Here is a 23,811-nt window from a genome sequence, read left to right on the forward strand (position 1 = left end):
TTGTAATTAAAGTAATATCTATTTTATAGGAAACTATGTAGTATAATGGGCTATTTAAAAAAAAACTTAAAAATCTTAAGGCCAATATAAACCATTTCAGAACTTACTCCTTCGCTTTTCGTTGAAAACTAAAATTAGCGGCCTACTTCCTTATACAAAAAATGACACAGGTATTTGGTTAAATATTGATTAGTATTTGAAAATAAAAACACCAAATTATAGGTAAATTCCTGGGATTCGTATTTACCGAGGTATCAAGGTCAGACACGTTTCATATCATAACTTCAGTACAAATGAAGTGCAACAGGTGACATAGAAGACATAAAAAAGACATGATCAAATAAAAAGATTCAAGATTAACTTGCTAGATTGTAATACTAATATGAAATGAGCATTATATACTTCATCAAACTTTTTCAGATAATATTCAAATACCAAACCTTTTTTCAAGTAGTTGTCGGCATAATGGTCAATAAATGAACTCATCATAGATACCAGGATTGAAATTTTATATTTACGCCAGACGCGCGTTTCGTCAATAAAAGACTCATCAGTGACGCTCGAATAAAAAATGTTAAAATGCAAAATAAAGTTCGAAGTTGAAGAGCATTGAGGACCAAAAATTCCTAAAGATTTGCCAAATACAGCTTAGGTAATCTATTCCTGATGTTGAAAAGCCGTGGTATTTCAAAAATTCAAATTTTTGTTAACAGCTTATAAATAATAATTATGAACATAACAATGCTATTACAGGTCAACACTTCCTATTGGGCTGTTTTTCTGATTTCATCCTTCTTGATAAAAAGTTACTTATATCAATTTGAGATCAATTGAAATCCATACAGATTGAATCAGGTGAAAATGCATATGATTTTCAATATAAAACAAATAATCAATTTCAAATCACATTACTTATCTGGATTAGTACTTGCAAACAATGGAAAATGACATTGGGTTTGATTTGCAAATAATTTGGACAATATATTTATGTTATAAGACCACATTTTAATTTTAATTTCGAATACAATTTGAAAAAATTTGGACCCTCTCCAGGAGTCTGATTTACAATGTTTTTTTTAATTCTGTGTTTGATTTTGCTTTCACCTTTTTATTTCGATTGTAACTGATTATTTTTATATACAGGAAATAAGCGACACGCGTTACAAAGTATAAGTCTTATATATTATATAAGTTTGAACAACACTTGAGTTGGTGACACTGCTGGTGTACGTTTTGTACCAATTGTTTTCACCAGCCAAATAAGTAGCACTTTGTGTTGACAAAACATACGATTGGGCGGCTATTTTACAGTAAAATATGTATGTTGCAGATTTTTATACTAGTCGAAACACTAAGGTTGTTTTACGACAAATTATGGATGACTATAGCCAGTTTTGGCTTGAAATGATCTTCGATTTCATCTAAAAAAAGAAGATGTGGTATGATTGCCAATGAGATTACTCTCCACAAGAGACCAAAATGACACAGAAATTAACAACTATAGGTCACCGTACGGTTTGGTTTGGTTTGGTGTGCTTGAATTCGAGCACCATTGATAAACCTTGTGCAGACGAAACGTGAGTATGGCTTAAAAATATGTTAGACTGATATATTTGATAAGATATATTTTAGAACTCAGGTTGTGTTCATCGCTAATTTTTTTATTTTAGTGAACGTAGAAAAATTATTATTCAGATATAAACGATCTATAGTAGACTTTTTTCAAGTTTTATTTGCTAGATTATAAGGACGTTCGTGTTTGTAATAAATGAAATAATGAATAATAGTCACTTTTGTAAAATATTGTAGAATTGTGTAAACGGTCTATTGTGTATTTTTTTTAAAAATATCTTCGTTGGAAAAATTAACAGTGTATGACTTTTATGGGATGTAGTTATTCTATTATCAGATCACATAATCTTAGGTTTATGAAAGAGAAGTAAATTGAAATATTTTCCTCCCTTTTAATGTCAACACTTTTTTTCCTATTAAAGCCCGAGATTTGGAAGAGAAGTTGCAAAACGGGAAATAGATATTAATTAAACGAAATATTACTTTTTTACTATTTTTGATTCATAAATACAACATGAAGTGTCCTATATACAGTATATAAAATATGTTATGTTTTCAAGAGAAGTAGTTCACAAAAATTTTTCATTTGGTTCCAGTTTTCAATTTTTTATAGTTTCCATAAAAAATTATCTTGGTACAATTTAAATCAATATTCTACCTACTTTTTAGTTTAATCTGAATAAAATAATGCGTAATAAACCCGGGTACTTTAACATGACAAGACATATGCCGATTTCGTGAGTTACGTAACACAAATATAAATATTTAATAAGGATCCAGACTTTAGTTCTATTTTCTAGTTGTTGGTAAAAGGCGTTTTTTCTCTACACGGTAAGATTGATTTTTCACAATCATTTACCTCGAGGGGCCAATTTGCCAGTTAAGTTACAACAGTAATTTTTTTATTGTTCCTGTTTTAAAATATCAATAGAAATTTTCTTCTATAGAACATGTATATTTTAACATTATTTAGAACATTATGCATCAATCATTACTTTTTATTGTTTTTAGACAAGTCAAAACAAAATCAATCCCCAAATAGAGACTGAAGGTGAAAGTAAGGTTTTTTAAACCACAAGCAAGTACGTAGTTAAACAATATCTCACGCTCCAAATTGCTTTGAGTCTAGAAACGATAGTATTTAATATACAGTAACTTTCAACCTAATTAAGATTCAGATGTATCTTAATACGCGTGCTTGTATGTATGTTAAAATATATGGATGAAATGAAGGGATGTCAATGAGATATCGTGTAATCGAGTACCAAAATGATACTTGACCAACGGATTCCTATTACAAATAGTATTTCTATTTTGTTCTCCCTAAGGGGAACTGGATTTTAATTAAAACACTATACAAATCATTGATAAAATTAATCAAAATTAAAATACGTTAGTTTGTCTTTTAGAAGTACTCCGAACATAGGTAGGCTATAAAGAAGATCAACTTTACAAGGCTTACAGTTTTAGTTTATCGTGTCTTTGTCATTCCATCACCTCAATACCGTCAGATCAAATATTTTCATCAGCAGGAGTGTTAGTTACGTATCAAAATTAAGAATTCGAATCTTCTGAGGAAAAATTGAGAAGAATATATTTCTAAATAAGATTAAATTTGTTGCACCCTGATTCGACTCTCGGTGAATAGTTAAAGGCTTCAATAAGTTTTAATCGTAACCCGTTGGTGATCATTAAATGTTTTTTTTAAGAATCCCAAATACTATTGAGTAATCATATTTATATAGATATTTATATATTAATTAATTAGATTATTGCCAGTTTACATAACTAGTATATGTAGTAAATCAGCTATGAATTATGGTATAAAATTCATGAGACAATTTTTCTGTGGTGATAATGTTGAGGGTTTTACATCCATAAGACAACGTCCCACAATAACTAAAATGTGTATAGTAGCTGTTTTAATAAGATCTGTAATTAAACCAAATCACATAGCACTATAATTGATAAAAAAAAAGTTTCCTGACTCCTGTAAAAGCTAAGAGTGATTGTGTATGTCAGACGCGCATTTGATTTTGTAAACGAAATGCGCGGTTGGCGTTCAAATTTTAATTCTGGTATATACGTTGAGTTTATTTATAACTACATGGTCGATTTCACAGCTTGTGGAAGTTTCCCCTCTGGATGTATCACTAGCCCAAAGGTCAGCACTGCTGTGTTGACATTGGTTATCAGTACTAGGGTCATAATTATAAATAAGCTTTAAACAACTTTTTTTCGAAATACTAAGGATTTCTACCAAAGGAAAAGTTTTCCTAAGCTGTATTTGGCAAAACATTTTGGAAGTTTGGATATTCATTGGTTTTTAACTTCGTTCTTCATGTTTTCAATTTAGACTTGTATATATAGATATATATATAAACATTTGTGAACACAACAAAGAATATTGTTATCCACTCTCTAAGCAAGAGAAATTAGGATGTATAGTGACTTTAATGAAGTTTTAATATCAATTTTTCATTAAAACAACAAATACATTTTCATCACCGAAGTATTGCAATTGTAGAAAATATAGAATCTTACAACAAAATATCTTTCGTAACATAAATGTTCAGTGTGGACAATGACATCATATGCCATCTAAAGGTAGCGTATTTTTTAAGTTTTGGTGTTATTTTGAGTCATGTGACAGCTAATTCGGCGAAGAATATTTTCGATTCAAACATCTTGTTAGTTAGAATTCGGGAAGACATTTTTTAGTACAACAAACGTTCAGTGTGAAGGTAAAGATCGTAAAGTTTCAAATTATAAAAGTTTAAAACGAAAAGTAAATGAGTAAATTGATCAAGACACATACACATGGAAGCTTATTTTTTTTAAACATATAAGTAAATTCAGATGATATTAATTTTAATAATTACTATTTAAACAAGAAAAATATAAAGCCTCTTTTGATTATGATGATATTTTGATCGAAAAAAAACTCCCCAGACCTGTCTAACTGGATGGTACACAAAAAACCACATATTTTGACATTTCTTTCACCTACGTTTATTTGTGATCCAGACAAACGTTTCCATTCTGTGTTTTTTTGTAGATGTATCATTATTTACTATATAGTTCCATCAATTTAATTTTGAATCCATATAGAATCATCAAAAATGGGGTAAAACTAACCTTCAAACAATCCATTATTATATAATGAGGATTACCCAATATCCATCCTTAGAAATCGTATAACAGATGTTTTGTTTTATTTGTTCAAATCTTCAGAACAACTTGACATGAGTCCATGCTTACTATTAATTTCTTAATTAATAAATGAATGCTTGTTACATATCTTATTTGCTCATTTTTAAAAGTTTGCTTTTGGTTAATGTCGTTTCCGTAGATTTTCCCTTTTCCAGTGAATGCTGCATCTGTTGATATATACGGTAAATGTTTTGTAAAAATCTACAAATATTCAGGTATGTTAAAATACGTGTATACTATCAGTTCATAAAAATACAAAATGTTTAGTCTTTTAACTTTTATCTGAGATTTCCGCTAATTTTTCTGGTAAATAGGTGCAATTTGGGTAGTTGGTACAATATGTGTACTGTGACGTTATATTATCAACCATTCTGAAATAATATGAATAGCAACAATCCGTCTTAACAAAACAAGTTCGGCAAATTTAATTCAATGAAACAAATGCGTAGAATCTCCTGGTAAACCACCAAAAGTCTTCTCAATTCTATTTTCCATTTGTACTTATATTTCAAGCTATGTATGCTACTTATATATATATATGTCTTGAGATGAATAGATAAAAAGACCTTTGGAATTTAAATCTTCTGATATCAATTTCGAGATAATACATGCATAGGTAAAATTTGATTTAATATTGACATTAACTCAAAATAATGATCTGTTAACTGAACTAAATATGTTATGCATATTTTTTAACAACAAATATATTTATGACAAAATCAGCTGTCGGTTCTTTTATCTTAATCATGAAACGTGTACCGGCTTTATTCATATTGTCTGAATAAAAAGAATTTCAAACATCTTTTTCCGTTGACAGCAAATTGATTTTATGACATTCTAAAACAAAACATGGATGTAATTGAACATACAAGCATTTTATTCAATGAAACTTAAACATTTATGTGTCATAAATACTAATAAGTAATTAATGCTCACATTTTCAATACTATTAAATCACAGTATGTTATATTTTATAAGTAACATTCTTTTTATGTTTTGCAAAAGACGTTCTTTTATTCATTTGATGTTATTTCAAAATTAAAAGCGTCCATAGGGTCAAAACGAGTTATATTCTTGAATATTGTCTGAACAAAATACACTCAACACAAGATTTAATGAACAGCATGATGTTTCTTATACATAATGGTTTCTAAAAAACAGATTTATTCTACCATTGTCTACATGAACAAAGTCAGGAATTTGACAGTTGTTGTCCATTGTTGACGTGTTTGAGCTTTGATTTTGCCATTTGAATTTTCCTCGAAGTTCAGTATTGTTGTAATTTTACTTTTTAGTGAGGAGTCAGAAACAATCACAAGCATTATTAAATTGATATATTATTATTTATACAGAAGTTGTTTAAAATATTAAAATCTAAGCAAAAGTATTGCGTCATAAATCATTGATTTCAACTTTCAGGTTGAAGTCTGGGTTTTTTGTTTTACGTATAAAAATCTCTGATGCTTTTTTCCTATCATGATTTCTTGATACGGTGTTGCTGCCCATAACGAAGCTATTTAACTAAGAGTTCCAAATGGGGAAGCTGAAAACATCCCTTCGTAAGTTTTACGGACGCCATCACGAGTTGGTTGACCGTTATGAAATATACGTTACGCAGATGACTTAGAGTCGTTGCTAGAATCCCGTTCCAGTTTCAGGAATGTGACCTACCTAATTAGACTTTTTATTGGGTTGTACTTATATAAGCAACATGACGGTTGCCACATGTGGAGAACGATTTGCTTACCCTTCTGGAGCACTGATATCACCACAAGTTTTAGCGGGTTTCGTGTCTTTATTGTTCTATGTTTTGTTTTGTGTACTATTGTTTGTTTGTCTATTTCATTTTTAGCGATTGCGTTGTTAGTTTATTCTCGATTTATGAATTTGAATGTTCCTCTGGTATCTTTCGCTTATCTTTCATCTAAAATGATCTTTCCATTATGTACCCTTCCCCAATTGGTCACAGATAAGATAATGTATAGATATAATCCTTCGAGGTCGATTGGTAAAAAAGAAACGCGACTAATTTTTACCCGCATGAGGATATAGACAAGTGTAAATTATAAAGTAGAAACGTCTTGCTCCTTCAATACGTCATTATCGGATTCTTTTGGGGTTCGTCGTGTTCAATCTTTGGATATAAATGTAATGTTTCTTTACTGTTTTTTTTGTGTCTTTTTTATCGGTGTTGGTCAGGGTGTTGTATCAAGTTGTGTTGATAACTCGTTATCCTAAGGCTATTTTTTTCTCACTTTTTCTGTAGACTTAGCTTTCATTTTGTATTACCATGCATTGTCAAGCTTGGTAACTCATAATTGTTTGTCAGTAACAAAATGTACGATGCTGTCCCATACTGAACCTTCTGACCTTGTTTGTTTACATTTAAATATCAATGGCGTCAAAATCACGTGATGTCAATTCGTTCTACCCAATCAAATTGCTCTACTGTCAATTAGGAGATTTTTCAGTCTACGGCAATTATGTTATTTCTTTGTGGGATATTGCTTCAAAATAGTTTGCAATAATTTTGGGTTTTATTCAACAGGAAAACTCTTTTTTTTGCCATCCCTTTTGACATCAATGGAATTTTGTATGAATATTTACCTACATTCATGATGGTCAGAATATCGATCTTTTTATAATCAAGAAAAAGAAAATTCTATGAAAAATAAATGTAGATTGTTTTTTATCGATCTACTCTATATTCCTGTACAAAATTATGTTTTCATATTGTTTTCCTTTCATTTTGGTTGGGCTTTTTTCGCGGGAAAATCGCGAAAGACGTAAGGAGCATGTCATTTTATAATTCCTAAAAATACGATTTGCTTGACCTGTATTGCCTGCCACAAGATTGATGACGCTGAATGGAATGTACACAAAGCAATAGAGGCCGGAAGTGGGATGTTGTGAAGTTCTAGAATGTTTTTTTGACATTCGGAAGTCGGGATTGAAACGGACATTAGAAAATTGGCAATTTTTTAGCAATAGTTGAGAACAACAATGAAAACTTACCTTAAGAAATGTTTTTTTTATTCAAAAGTGCAGAAAAAACGTATTCTGCACTGTTTTTCTACCCCGGAAGTAGCGTAGTGACGTCAATGTGGAGTTTCCCCGTGTGTTAAGTTCAAATACAAATACCTAACGAACTGACAAGATGAACGATTTTAGACTACGAAAGGATATGTTGTTTTTTGTTTGGACCTGGCATTTTTGCTTTTTTTTAAAGATTATTCTTATATGCATTAGTCATACACTAGACCTTTTGTACTTTCATTTTTATGTACCTCATGAAAAGACTCAAAATATTTGTTTTTAAAAGAAAGGGTTTCGTGCATATCTAAACTTGATGATATGTCTTCCATAAGAACACCATTTCAAACCTGTCACATCACATTGAAAATACCTATCATGGTTAAGAAAATACATAAAATAACACGATTTACCTGTGATAAATTTAACGTCACAAAATATACCTCATTTTTTGTGGCACTGATACATTCGTGTGACGCGCAATATTAACATGGTTTGTGTTGTCCTGGTGTACTGTCATTTGTGGGTGTCAGTTGTTACATGTTGTTGAATGTTGTAAAGTACTATAATATAATTGTTTATTACTGTCACGAATATGGTTGTTGTTATTTGTATCAAATAGTTTTTTTGTATGTATGTTTCTGTTTGTGTTTCATTTTGTTGCGGTTGATGGTTTCTGTTGTTCCGTTGTTTCCCTCTAATAGTTGATGTGTTTCCCTCTTTTTTGGTTTATGACCTGGAAAAGTCTTTGATTAATCAATTTATAACCATTGAACAGCGAAATTCTTCTGTTGACTTTATTTAGTTCGCAATGAGTTAAAAAAAAGATTCCTAATTTTAAAATATTCCGTGACAATTATCACTGAACTTTAATGCATAGTAAGTTATTTTTACCATCAGAAAACTGAAAACATAATGAGGTGTGATACGTTGGATTAAATTTCGAAGATTATTATGCTACTATTATTAATAATTATAGGGTTAAAATATATTCACGTACATGATTTACATAAAGACTAATCCACCAGGAAAGATCATTAAACTGGTTAACCTATTCGATACTTTCTCCATAAATGTACGAATCTTGCTGATTACTTTTGAAAATAACTTTATGTAAAAATATTGTACTGAAACAATGTAAAGACTGAACTGGAAGGCAAGAAATTAACTAATGGGGAATATTTAGATATATTTCATCTGTACTTTGCATATTAGTACTTGCGTGCAAATAACAAAAATCAGAATTTTGTAATGAATTTCGTGGGGAAATGAAATTCACACAATTGACTTTAAGATTCAACATATTTTTTGTACGATGAATCTGTAACAGAAGACATTCGTTGAAACAAAATAACAGTCAAATATTCATTTAAGGAAAATGTTTTTGTTTGTTTGCGAGACTTAAAATAGCTAAATGGTAAAATAATATCAAGAAGTCAAATTAGATTCGAAAGTTAAAAAAAAAGCACTAAAAATGACGAACTACAGTCTGCAAAACAAAACACGGAAAATAAAAGTGTAAAACAACACAAACTCCTACAGCAACCTGGGATATACCGGGATGTTCCGGACAAATACATGTAAGAATTGTATGTTAAACAATTCATGGCATGTTGCTCATGACATACAAACTCATTTCAAAGTAATTTATCCCAACAAGAAGACGATAACAAATGTATGGTATCTGAAGGACATGTACACGCATTCAGCAACAGTTTATCAAGTGAGGATTTTATCAAGGTACTTTCGTATGTTTACTAAAATTTGTTCTCATTATAGAAAATTACAAGACCAGTGGTAAGTTTTAAAAATAAATAACCGGTGAAATATTTTGTTACAGAAATGGAAGAAGGAACAACGAGTGCACTGGTTCGTAATGGACAAGGGGAGGTAGAGATTAGAACAGGTAGTAGACAAGGTAATTCAGAGATTAAGAAAAGCAATGAACAAGGGAATTTAGAGATTAAGAAAGTTAATAGAAAAGGGAATTTAGAGATTAAGAAAGTTAATGGAAAAGGAAATTTAGAGATTAAGAAAATTATTAGAAAAAGGAATTTAGAGAATAAGTAAGGTATGGAATTTAGTTTTTTAATTTGTACTTCATTCAGTCATTTGTATTTTTAGTAAAACATCATTAAATGAATTGTTTAGAATGAATATAAGAGGAACTGTGTTCATAAAAAACTTATTTTTAATTTTTTTTTTTTGTAGAATCTATACATGTACCTCTGTTAGGTTCTTGTCGTTTTGCACTAGCGGTCTTAGGATTTTTTGGACTACTTAACATGTATGCGATGCTTGTCAACATTAATGTTGCGATTGTCTGCATGGTGAATAGGACTTCGATATATACTATTGATAACTCTACAGTTATTTCAAATAAAGATAGTAATTGTTTTCGCCAGAAAGATCATAACTTTTCGGATGCGTCTTCTATCCCTGTAAGTTGACAATTCTTATTTGCAAATGAATAGGAATTTCCTTTAAGCACTTAAAAAAACAATAAGATCATTTCTGTCATTTCAAATTCAGATAAACGGATGATGTTCTATCAATCAAAAACTTTCGGATTGGATTCTATTATTTCATTCTTCAGAACTAGAAATTAAAGAAATAAAAGATACGGCTTCTTCTGACTTTTTTTTTAAAGACTTATACATTAAATTTGACAAAAACTTTCATAACCGTATCTGAGCCTATGACAAAAGCGATGATTTAAATTTTGATATTACAGATGAATTCCACTTTAGCAGCAATAAACGAACTTCACATGCATATTGGATATTCATTTTCCAACTCATTCGGTATTCGAACACTTGTAGCCGATACTCAGACTTTTTGAAACGTCACCAGTATCTGAGCAGACAGTTGATGAAGCAGGGATATATAAAAGAACGTCGTCTTTTTTCTTAAAACAAAATTCTTTGGAAGATACCAAAACTGTGTTGATAAATATTCCGTATCAACTTTACATATAATACATGGTGTTTTTTAAGTAGGAATTCTAAATACCGACCTTGTTAATCATTCTTATTACGAGTTATACTGTTCTTTTTATTTTCTTTGTATATTTGTACTTTTACTGTTTATTACGTTTTTTGTTATAACCTTTTGACGTGGCTCGGTATCTATACATCCCGTCATTGTGTTATAGTTATATTGTCATTTTTTGTACAGTTGTCTTTTACTATTGCTTATGTTCTATTTTTATAAAGTGTTATTTTCATTTTGATGATGTGGCTGCAAATATACCAGCAGTTTGCATATATGTGACCAGCCACGACATATCCAGGCTTATGGAGGTAGAACGTCATTGTGAGAAAAACGCCGTTAACTATATGTGACTAGCCACTTCCAGGCTTAGGAGGGCATTGTCTAAAATTTGCTTTTTGTATATTTATCTAGAATATTCCGAAACAAAACTCTATGTCATGTGAATTTGACATATTTGTTGTAATAGCAATGAAACGAGTCATTTCGAATATCGGTATGAAAATGAGACTGTTCTATGACGGCTTTTATTTATTGAAGGCACTAATTTATAAAATACAAAATTATTGTATTTATTGGCTCTTAGTAATGTTCAATAGCGTATTTGAATAAAATTTCATAGACTTAAATTTACTACAATACAAACAATTCTTAGCTCTATTTTAGAACATGCAATTTGAACTTGTTGAAATGAAGTTAGTTTAAAATTTGTCAAATTAAGCTTTAAGAATTCCTTTTTTTAATTTAGATTGATTATGCATGTCTCTATACTTAGTATGCGACGCGTAACAGTTTACAAGTAGGTGTTCTCTTAAATGCATTTTATACGGTGCATTTGTTAGGAATATATTTCAGATTTCATTTATGAAAGGAAATCTATAGAGCAGAAATTTGATTTTTTTTTGTATCAATTTAAAATGTAGATTCAAATATTTTTCACTTCAAACGATAAAGTAAAACTTCTTCAAAACTTATATATGATGTATAGTTCGGCGTCAGCAAAACATTTATCATTTTTATAATTTTTCTAACAATGACGTTCTACCTCCATAAGCCTGCAAATGTCATGGCGGGTCACAATTATAATAAATCCTTTTATTTCTTTTTTAACTTGAGTTGAGCCAAGACTGAGACTTTGTATCGTGTAAGATGTCTCATTGATCCTTTATTTTCAATGGTTCGTTCTTCCTCTTTTATATATTTAATTGCATTATTCAATATCATATTTCTCATGAAGATTTATCATCAATAGTGATGAGTTTAATATCTTAAAATAGGAAGAATGTGTTTGATTATGGGTTTGCTTTTGTTGCCTGTAAACATCTCATTGTCAAGGACTGTCTGTTTTGAATTTGAGTTCAGTATTTTTGTTATGTTACTTTTAAAGAGAGATCTTAAAATTGTATAGAAGATCAAAGTAGATATAGGAAGATGTGGTGTGAGTGCCAAGGAGACAACTCTCCATCCAAATAACAATTTATAAAAGTAAACCATTATAGGTCAATGTACGGCCTTCAACACAGAGACTTGGCTCACACCGAACAACAAGCTATAAAGGGCCCCAAAATTATTAGTGTAAAACCATTAACCTTTAAAGAAATGATTAATTTAGTTCCAATTGGAAAATAGAACTCAAGTCTACTTTTAAATATTTACCCATTTCTGCCAAAATAATAATAAAATATATTACTCATTGTCTGGTACGTTGTGAATTAGAAAGGATTTGTCACGTTTACATTATAAGAAATAAAACAAATCATCTCTTTACACTGGAAAACATTTGGGTGTTTTAGTAGCTAATGAACTGTTAAAAATCATCAAACATATAACAGACTACGACATATCTTAATGCACCATGATTAAACCGAAAACCAGGAAAAGATTTTCAACAAAATTGCACCATTTTGTGTGCTTGGAACGTTCTGAAATGGACATGAATTGGTTAAAGAATAACAGAATCTGGTCCATCACTGACGGACTAAAACAATCGAATTTATTAATAAGCAGACCAATAATAAAGAGAGTTAGACTTTTCATTATTTTAGTCTCTTGGTTATTATATAGGGCGGTGAGTTAAATTGGGATCCAGAGATACAAGGATATGTACTTGGTGGATTCTACTGGGGTTATTTGATAACACAGATGCCAGCAGGATGGATAGCTACAAGATATGGGGGAAAGATTGTGACTGGTTGGAGCATGTTTGTATCAATGATATTCACATTGTTAACACCATTTGCTGCTAGAACTAGCTACATCTTTGCAGTAGTTGTTAGGATTGTTATCGGTTTATCTACTGTAAGCTATATATTATAAGAGAGAGAGAGGGAGAGAGAGAGAGAGAGAGAGAGAGAGAGAGAGAGAGAGAGAGAGAGAGAGAGAGAGAGAGAGAGAGAGAGAGAGAGAGAGAGAGAGAGAGAGAGAGAGAGAGAGAGAGAGAGAGTAATTAAAAAAAATCAGAAAACTAAATGAAAAAAATACTTCATTTGTGCAAAGCAACGATATTGTGGGAAATATTTGGAATAGGATGTTACAAAATGTGTAATACAATATTTAAATATGTTCTTTACAAAATCTATCTGATTGATTCAATGAGTTCACATGACTCAAACCAGATAAAAAGATCATCCTACAGGTATATTGTAATAATTTTATATTTTTGATAATTTGGAAACCGATAATGTTTAACATGTTTAATAGGGAGCAGTATTTCCGGCTATGCATTCTCTTCTTGGTAACTGGGTTCCTCCATCAGAACGAAGCAAGTTTACTGCAATGACGTACTCTGGTAAGTAATTTGGTTACTGTTCATGCATTTAAAAAAAAAAACAAATAAGCAAATAATAAATAATGTAAATAAAATTGTAATAGATAAATAAAATACCCATAAAAAGTGTTCTAGAGATAGAACTAGCAGAGTCTGTACTACGGTAGAATTGTCAACATTTATTCTAGTTTAGAACTTTCCAATGTATTTCTACGTAAGAACAGCTGTGTGTGGAGAACAATTATAAAGACTATTCAAAAGCAGTTCTCTTGGCAGTTCATGAAACTTTTAAGAGAGGTAAAAACTATTGGTAACGGTAGTTTGATTCCGCTATACTGCCATATGTATTTGTTTTAAATCTGGACTCTCCCATGTGATATTCAATGACACTTTATGCAGCTCCATTGACTTATTACTTCTCATTTTCAGTGAATTCAAATAAATTAAAAATTAACAGGGGAGGTTCAAAAAGCTCAAAAATGATTTTGTATCGAAAAGTCTTCCCCTGTACTATAATATCTCGGTTCTCTTTCTTCAAGTGTCGTCCTTAATATATTCCATTGTGTGAATCATATTCCTGTTTGACCAGAAAAACGGAGTAAGGTGGACACTAACGCTTCATTGAATCTGTTTTTATTTTATTTTGGACATTACACAGGTTAAACTTTTATCGCCTTGGTTCGTCCAATGCAATTATTAGGTTCGAGCATTCATTTATCTAATATTCCGGGTTTCAACACGTTCTTCAATAAACTGATGTTTTTATCTGAAGTATTTATAGATTCATCTACTTTCTTAGATTATCAGATCATGACAAAAGAACAAATATATTCTAAAGTTGAAAGGTGTTGTGTGGTTATTGTCTGTAGGATACACAGGATTATTTATTGTATTGTCACTTGTCTTATATTGCAATCCACGATATAACAAAATTGTATAAATAACAAACTTGATGTTTACAAACAACATGTACAATTTAAAACATCTGCAATCATATGTTTAAGTTTGTCTCGCAAAAGAAACATTCAAACTGAAAGCAGAAATAACAGTTAATTTGATACCTCCAAAATGACTGCAAAACTTTATTTCAGACAATAATAGAAGATCAATTTCAAATCTGCAATCTATTCTGCATCGAAATAAAACTTCATTTTAAATAACACTGTGAAGTTAATGTTTTCATTCCAGGTACACAACTTGGCATTGTTGTAACATTTGCACTTGGTTCATTGATGTGTGTACATGGTTTTGCTGGAGGTTGGCCGTCCATATTCTACGTCTGTGGTATGTTAATAAATATGAAACATTTAAAGTGTACAGCATATGAGCTTGAATAACCTTTTTTAAGTACGTTTGCAACACTTTATGTGTAAGGCCATGATACGTAAATAAAGGCAACAGTAGTATATACCGCTGTTCAAAACTCGTTAATCCATGGACATAAAACAAAAATGGGGTAAGAAACTAAAACGAATGTGTGCACATTAACGTAAAACTTAAGTTATATAATCCTTACCAAATCATTTAGGTGAAATGTAATTTTCGCTGAAAGATTCTTCAACCTCGGCTTTACCTACTTGTATGTTTTATCAATTTAAAATTCAATTGTAAAACTACACCATATACCATGCGAATGCCGAATCTACTGTACAGATAAATCGTAAAATTCAATATGTTTAAAGCAGCCTCATCGGCGATTGGGTATCAAAAGCATTTAATATTAGTAATCAGTTGTTTCAATCAAATGTTAAATGCTAAAATAATTTTGAGGAACAGATTTATAGTAAACAATAAAACCAGAAATACAAGGAGAAAATAAACATGATTTTGAACATTTTTTACAGTCTGCATTGATATTATGTGGTGAATTAAGGTTGACGTATTCGCCGTCGCTGGTGTATGAATTGATTCGGCAATGCCCACTGTATTTTCTATTAAGTCTTCAGTTATATATATACATTTCGTCTAAACCTCAGCCCAACAATTCAAGATTTCGGTGGTCAGATGTTACCTTTCCTCTTCAGTTTTAATCTAGCGTCTTACACAGTACATGATATATAAGGCACGAAGATGGAATTGTTAATGTTTAAAAAAAAAAGCGCAACGTTAAAATGTTGAGGTCATCTTTTATAACTCAACCAAGTAAACCCTTAAATGCACATGGAAGAAGAGGTAACGTTCTAAACTGAACTGAACTTTGGTCCATGATTTCAATAAGTGGCAATTTAAATTTCCTTATAAATAAACTCATCTTAGATACCGGGATTGAAATTTTGTATTTGTGCCAGACGCTTGTTTCGTTTAAAAAAAAGACTCAACAGTGATGCTCGGATATAAAAAAGTTAAAAAGGTATAATAAAGTACGAAGTATTAAGGACCAAAAATTTCTAAAAGTATTGCCAAATACAACTAAGGCAATCTATTTCTGAGGTAGAAAAGCCGTAGTATTTCAAAAATTCAAAGTTTTGTAAACAGTTAATTTATTATTATTACCATATCAATGATAGTTCATATCAACACAGAAGTGCTGGCTACTTGGCTAGTGATACCATCGGGGAATAAAAACTACACCAGCAGTGGCATCGACCCAGTGATGAAGTCTCCTTTAACTGAACTTTCTATCCATGCTACAATAATTGTCATTGAATTCTCTTCATTTTCGTGCTTTTAATGCTTCCACCAGAGGCAACAGGGGCATCAATTGTTACCTCTTGACCGTATTTCTGCACTTTCGCCCGCCCGTCCGTCCGTTCATGCCTTTTCCGTTTCCTCATACAACTTATGAAACTGATACAAAATACTGAAAACCAAAACTAACATACATAATTTGGATTTAGGCAATGATTTACTTGCCGTTCTAAAGTTATGCTACTTTTTTGTTTGGAAATTGCATTTTTGTTTTGTTTCCGCACTGAAACTTAAGTTTTCTTATCCAAACCTTAGGCAATGATAAAAAAACCTCAGCTAGCATACAGAGTTCAAATTTTGGAAGTGAGTCAATTAACGATGTAGAGTTATGCTTCTTTATAAATTTAAAAACTGCAAATCTTTTCGTTTCCCACTCCTACTGAAGTTTGTCTCATTTACATTTTATGAAACTCATACATAATGCTAAGAACCACAACATTTAGACGGACTTCGAATAGGCGTTGTGAGGTGTCGCCTATTTGTGAGATGTCTACTATAAGTGAGATTTCTACTATTAGTGAGTTGTCTACTATTATTGAGTTTAGTTCTATTTTAACTTGGAAATTAAAAAGCTTAAGCATAGGGAAGTATCCTTTATAAATATGTCACAAATCGAAATTACTTCTGACTGCGTCAGTACAGAATGTTCTTGTCTCTTCTTGTTAGGCATTTCAAGTTTTATATGGTTAATTTTATGGATGTGGTTTGTAAGTGATACACCAGCCGAGCACAAACGAATTTCAAGAGAGGAAAAAGAATACATAATGGGTTTATTAGCAGACAGTACCCATGACACTAAAAAGAAGGTAAACCATTATAAACACTTATCCAAATTGAGAATGGAGAAGGGAATATGTCAAAGAGACAACAACCCGACCAGAAAACAGAAAACAGCAGAAGGCCACCTATGGGTTGTCAACGCAGAGAGAAAATCCCGCACCCGGAGGTGGTTCTTAGCTGGCCCCTAAATAAAATTGTGTACTAGTTCAGTGAAAATAGACGTCACACCAAACTCCAAAACATATAAATGAACTGAAGTTTAAAAAAAAAAATAAAGGACTAACAAACGCCAGAGGCTCCTGACTTGGGACAGGAGCAAAAAATAAGGCGGGGTTAAACATGATTTGTAAGATCTCAACCACCTCCTATCTCTAGTCAATGTAGAACAAAGAAACACATAACAATACGAAGAGTAAAACTCAATTATATCTAAATCTATGGCTTTATAATGGGTGTACATCAACCAAAGTTAAGCTTGTAACATAGTACAAACTATACTGAGAACTGTACTTTGTATATATTACTTTTCCCGAATACTTACTATAAAGAGTTGTAGAAAACTGATTTCATAAAAAATATAAAAACCACATCTTGTGGTAAAATAAAAACCTATAGAAAAAGTATAAAAATCCAGAGGAAATTCCGTCATTGTCAATGCTACAATTATCCAACAAAGACAAAAAATATAATGTTAATAATTACATGTAACCACATGCCGGCGAACAAACAAAATCAAAGGGCACAAATGTATCGATCTAGGAGTACATAGCTGTTAATGACAGTTTATAGTTCAAAGTTAAATTTTTACTCAAAATAAACCATGTTTTCCAAGACAAATTTTTGATTTTGTACGTAAATCTTTTTCTTACAAAATCAAACCAACAAATTTTTCAACTAAGTATGAAGATTGTTTGTCAAAATTTTGAATATCTTCTTCTATGAAAAACTGGAGATAAGAAAATAAATAACACAATACGTACTTTAAAAGACATGTCTAAATAATATAAGTAATAAAAGAGTCGCAAAAACACAAAATGGAAAACATGCATTATTCAAAATAAATTGCTAAGAAGGCTGGAGATTTATATTTGAAACTCTTATTCGTGTTTTTACAGGAACTACAGGTGCCCTGGTTGGAGATTACAAAGTCAATGCCGAATTATGCCATAGTGGTATCTAATATAACATGTGATTGGGGTCTTTATACACTGCTAACATACATCCCAACTTACATGAACGATGTTTTAAAGCTTGATATCACAACGGTAAGTCACAGAAACTACAATGTTTGATAAATCAGAAAAAAATATAAGACGAATGTACCAGCAAGAATGATCTCTCGATATATTGTGAAAAAGTAATGATTTTATGTAGGAAACAACGTAGAAAAAGTTTTTAAAATGTGAACTCATAATCGTTTTTAAAAAGTAGTCCTCTTTCGATAGTTGATTATATAATGGTTAAAATGAATTGTATCTTTTTGCTGTAAATGATGATGAAAAATGTAAAACTTTAGATAAAAGAGGGACGAAAGATACCAGAGGGACAGTCAAACTCATAAATCGAAAATAAACTGACAACACCCTGGTAAAAAATGAAAATAAGACAAACAGACAAACAATAGTACACATGACACAACTTGGAAAATAAAGAATAGGGGTGCATGATCTCAGGTAGGGTAAGGAGATCCTGCTCCATATGTGGCATCCGTCGTGTTGCTTATGTGATAACAAATCCGGTAAATAGTCTAATTCGGTAAGTCACGTTCATGAAAGGGAAGGGGGTCGTAGTTACGACGTGATGATTTCAACTTCACCAATTGGAACCCCTGATTTAATAGCTTCCTTGTGAGCATCAACCCTCTATCAAGAAAATCATGATAGGAAATGCAAGCACGGGAATATCGTATAAATTGGTAGATATATATATACACCGTATGCAGCTGCTGCTGGAATGTTGCTACTTAGAAATGGAAAGTTCACAATTGGATAGCTGAAATCATCTCTTTTGACGTAAAGTTTTGTTTTCAACCGACCCTCATTTTCAATTTCTAGATGTAAGTCAAGTTTTGAGGCCGACTAAACTTTATCTGTTGTATCCTTTAACTTTAGTTCGATGGGATAGGTGCGTTCAACAAAGTCATTAAATTTTGAATTATTTAGTGAAAGAACATCATCTATATAGCGGAAAGTTGTATATTCATATTTTATTTAACTATTTCATCAGTCTTTAGTTTCTATGTTGTGTTTCCTGTACTGTTGTTTGTTAGCGTTCTTCACATTGTGTCATGACTTGTCAAATTGATTTCGACTTTTGGGTATGAATATCCCTTAAACCATGTCAAAGCTTCCCTTACAGGCCCAGATTTTTTTGGAAGTGGGTCTCTTTTAAAAATAAAGTAATTGATCTAAACAAAGCATGTCACTTTTACTATGAAATGTAAGCGATCAATTTTCAATCAATGTTTTGAAGTTGAATGCAGCTATGAAAAAAGTGAAATAGCAAAAGCAAATGCCGAAACATGAAACGAATGGAAAACAACTGTCATATTTTTGACTTTGTACAGCTCAATGATATTTATTAAGGACTATAACGAAAACAAAATTTAACTTAGAAAATATTTACAAGCCAATACACTCCCTCCTAGGATGACCCAGGGAATTATAATAGCAATCAGTCATAGTTTATTCGCCTTGAGAAATGCAACCCTGCTCCTAAAATTCGAGGATAGTCAATCTGGCTATACGGGATAAGTAGATACATAAACAAGTTAGACATTATATGGCCAATAATCTAAAGGATCGCGCAGCGGTTCCACTTTTTCTTTGATTCTGCAATAATAGAGTTGGGCTGATTGGTTGACTGATGAATGTTTAATCAACGCCCGTTTGCTAAACAACATGCAAATTCATAATTCTACTGGACTTCGCATTGTGAACGAGACCATATTAACATATTGCATAGTCTTTAGATTTCTATGTTGTGTCTTGTGTACAATTATTTGTCTGTTTGTCTTTTATTTTCTTTCGTCATGCCCGTTGTTAGTATATTTTCGATCTGTGAGTTTGAATGTACCTTTGGTATCTTTTGCCCCTCTTCTTCAACAATGATTCCAATGATGAGGTGAAATGACTTCATTTTTAGTTTGTTATCAATCATCAACGATTATTTAATATGAGTGCTATCTAATAAAATGCATATAACAGTTACAAAACATAGAAACAAACTTAAATTTGTGATAGAATTGGGCCTTTTATATTTAAACTGACTCACTGTTTATTGTAAACAGTCCCTTTGGATCGATTTAAAGGTATGCTTAAAGTTTGGAAAATATAAACCAAGTGCCTTTAGTACTTTTTGTATCGATTATTGTAGTATAAAATAATGTTCATATTCATCAATTGAAGTAACTGATATAAAATTAACTTACAGAATGGACTGTTTTCGTCATTACCATATATTGTTTTCTGGGCGACTGTATTTTGTGGAGGCTGGCTTGCTGACTTTTTCCGAGACAGAAAGTTAATGTCGACTACAAATACCCGGAAAGTATTTGACACTGTTGGTAAGACTCATCAAAATGTTAACCTTTTATTAAAGTAGCATTTCAAATATTCAATTATCAAATATTCAAAATCAAAATTATATAAAAACAATTGTTTGTTGATGATGGTTTTAAAAGTCATTATTCAATCTAATCTGTATGTTCTTCTTTCGTTTCGCATTTTTTTTTAATTCTAGAATGAAATAGATCATAATATATTAAGAAATAAAATCAGAGTTTGTCACTTATCATCGTGTAATGTGTTTTCGTACTAATAACAATTTTCACTGCTTACGGTTTTTACTTTAGGTGTTTACTCAGATTTAAAAAGCATGTCCTGTAGATTGATTTTAGGTATCTAGTTTTTTTGTCAATGATTTCTACGATTTTTTACTGTTTCCGATTACTTTGCGATTTTTGTATGTAAAAAAAACGGCGTCATATGTTTTCGTATGAAATAAAAATTGGATCAGTAATTTTAACTCGATGGTTTGTAATTAAAACGGCCAAAAAAACACATGACAGTCATATGTCTTGAAGATCCGGTGTCTGACTTGCAAAAAACATATCTGGACTTTATTTTAACCCTTCAGAATTTTTTTCCACAACTATTCTAGTGATGCGTATTTTTGACATTAAACAAAAATGGCTAAATAGGTCAGTTTTATTTAATTTGTTCTAACGTCTTTAAAAAGCGACGTTGAATATGTTTTAAATACATCAAGTTGTAGTGGTGTTGTTGTTCTAAATATAGAAACAGAAAAACATGCCACAATGTACGCGTATGCAGTCGAAACCGACGAAATGTGGTTGATACGAAAACATATGACATACGAAAACATATGACACGACGATAATTTAAATTCCCTCATAAAATCTGCATATTCAGTACAGTTTTATCTGTTTCAGCAAAATTAGGTCCTGCTTCCATGTTGATTGGTTTAGGTTATGTCGACTGTTCCCAAACAGCCTTGGCCATTGTATTGGTTATTCTTGCTGTAAGTTCGGCAGGATTTCAGTACAGTGGATGGGTTGTTAATCATATTGATATAGCACCTAGCTATGCAGGGATCTTGCTTGGAATATCGAATTCTCTGGCATCTACAACAGGAATTATATCCCCAATTATAGTAGGGGCTATCACAGAAAAGGTTAGTTTTTTAAGAAAAAAATGTGCGACTACATTTCGTTTTGCAGTCGAACATATATTTTGAGGATTATAATATAGTATTTATTGTTATATGTATTCATTTGTCAAAATTTAAAATAACAAAAATACCGCACTCCGAGGAAAATTCAAAAGGGAAAGTCCGTAATCGAATGGCAAAATGCTCAAACACATCATACGAATGGATAAAAACTCAACTGCAGTGACATTTGATTTAAGAATCACATGCTTTGTGCTATGCGTCACTGAGGCAAGCAAATTTACATTTGAAATTACATCGATTATGGAATGGAACCTAGAAAAATAAGATCTATGGAGCAAGCTTTCTAACTTATAAGTTTTGTTTTTGTTTATCGAAACAATTACAAAAAATATGATTTATTTGAGAGACCATGTCCTTAAACGTTTATAAAAAAAACTCAAAAGAACGTATCAAAACTTTTATATACATCCTTTGCGTTAATTAAATTGTAATACAGTCGAGTATGCTTTTTAAAATATGCGTACCTCAACAAATTGGAAGTTGCTTCATCAATAAACTCTATAATAATATAATCCGTTATACCAGAAATGAAATTTTGTATTTACACGTGACGCGTGTTTCGTCTTCCAAAGACTTATCAGTGACGCTCGACTAAGAAAAATATATTTAAGATGGCCGAATAAAGTACGAAGTTGAAGAGCATTGATGGCCAAACATTCCTAATTAATTCTTTTATTAAATACAGCTGAGGTAATCTTTTCCTGAAACAGAAAAGCCTTAGAATCTCAAAAACTGAAATGATTGGCCTAAAATAAGTTACATACGATGATATCAAATTTCCATAATCAAATTTTTCGTGTTTGGATATTTTTCTTTGAATTCCGTATAAAATCCAGCGTGCATACCTCGTGCATACCTCGGTCTTAAATTGTACCGTTATAAAAGTTTTTAGGGGGGGGGGGAATCTCAAATTTGTGTTTATATAGATAGATACAGGGAGATGTGGTGTGAGCGCCAATGAGACAACTCACCATCCAAATAACTATTTTAAAAAAGTAAACCATTATAGGTCAATTTACGGCCTTCAACACGGAGCCTTGGCTCACACCGAACAACAAGCCATACAGGGCTCCAAAATTACTTGTGTAAAACCATTCAAACGGGAATGTATGTTTTAGAATTCGAAAATACAATTCTTAAAATAAAAAGGTGGTGTCAATGACAAAATAATGTTAGAATAATCTGGAAATATTTGTTTGTATGTTAGTTTGTTCGTTTAATTGTTTGTTTGTTTGTTTGTTTGGTTTTAATTTTTGTTTCTGTTGTTCCTGTTGTGATGTTTTGTTTTGTTATGTTTTTTTTTAATTTTGACACAATTTTTAATATCTCGTCAATTATGAATTTTCTTAAATGAACGACAACGGATAATATAAATCGAGTTTTTTATACAGTCATATCAAAAAAGAATCATCATCGAAAAACAACCGTTTTAGGTTTCTTCTTACTTGTGTACGATAATGTACTGAACTCACTCAAGTATGTATTCGTCTTGTCTTTACAGTCACAAACTCGAGCCGAGTGGCAGATAGTTTTCTACATTGCAGCAGGCATGTATATATTTGGTGCAATCTTCTATATTGTATTTGCAAGTGGTGAATTACAGCCGTGGGCGAAGGACTCTTGTTCAAATCCATCGGAAGAACAAAATACTGAAAATTTTCTGGACAATGAGGATGGTTTATAATTTTTCATCCATTGTTACTGATTGCAATACTTGTACTTTGTACAAATCAACGGTTTCTGTGATATTTTATATGTATATTTTCTATTTGTTGCTTATTGATTTCTCATTCTAATATGACGTGCTTCTTTCGCTTTGTGAACAAACCCATGCTCTAAATCCAATAAAATTTGTTTGCACATGCGTATATTGACTTCTTCATAATAATGAATTTTTGTCGAGCCTGCAACTTTTGTTGCAGAAAGCTCGACATAGGGATAGTGATCCAGCGGCGGCGGCGGCTTTAGCTAACTTCTTCAAAGCTTTATATTTAAGAAGGTGGAAGACCTGG

General features: G+C 31.4%; 1 protein-coding gene across 3 annotated transcripts; it reads left to right on the top strand.

Annotated features, from left to right (window-relative positions):
- Positions 1-2,287: 2,287 nt before the first annotated feature.
- Positions 2,288-23,667, top strand: LOC139490254 (sialin-like). Of its 3 annotated transcripts, XM_071277114.1 has the most exons (13): positions 2,326-2,403; positions 2,584-2,654; positions 4,925-5,000; positions 9,659-9,736; positions 10,030-10,259; positions 12,874-13,107; positions 13,510-13,597; positions 14,765-14,860; positions 16,931-17,070; positions 18,160-18,309; positions 20,477-20,609; positions 21,498-21,739; positions 23,301-23,667. In XM_071277114.1, exons 4-13 carry the CDS (start codon positions 9,661-9,663, stop codon positions 23,481-23,483), a joined length of 1,572 nt encoding a protein of 523 aa, XP_071133215.1. In that variant the 5' UTR covers positions 2,326-2,403; positions 2,584-2,654; positions 4,925-5,000; positions 9,659-9,660; the 3' UTR covers positions 23,484-23,667. The 3 variants fall into 3 exon arrangements, with proteins under 3 accessions (XP_071133211.1, XP_071133215.1, XP_071133221.1); XM_071277120.1 differs by lacking the exon at positions 4,925-5,000; XM_071277110.1 differs by lacking the exons at positions 2,584-2,654; positions 4,925-5,000 and having other exon boundaries at positions 2,288-2,403.
- The last annotated feature ends 144 nt before the right edge of the window (positions 23,668-23,811 follow it).

The sequence above is a fragment of the Mytilus edulis genome, chromosome 1 (assembly GCF_963676685.1).
Source record: "Mytilus edulis chromosome 1, xbMytEdul2.2, whole genome shotgun sequence".
NCBI classification, from domain to species: domain Eukaryota; kingdom Metazoa; phylum Mollusca; class Bivalvia; order Mytilida; family Mytilidae; genus Mytilus; species Mytilus edulis.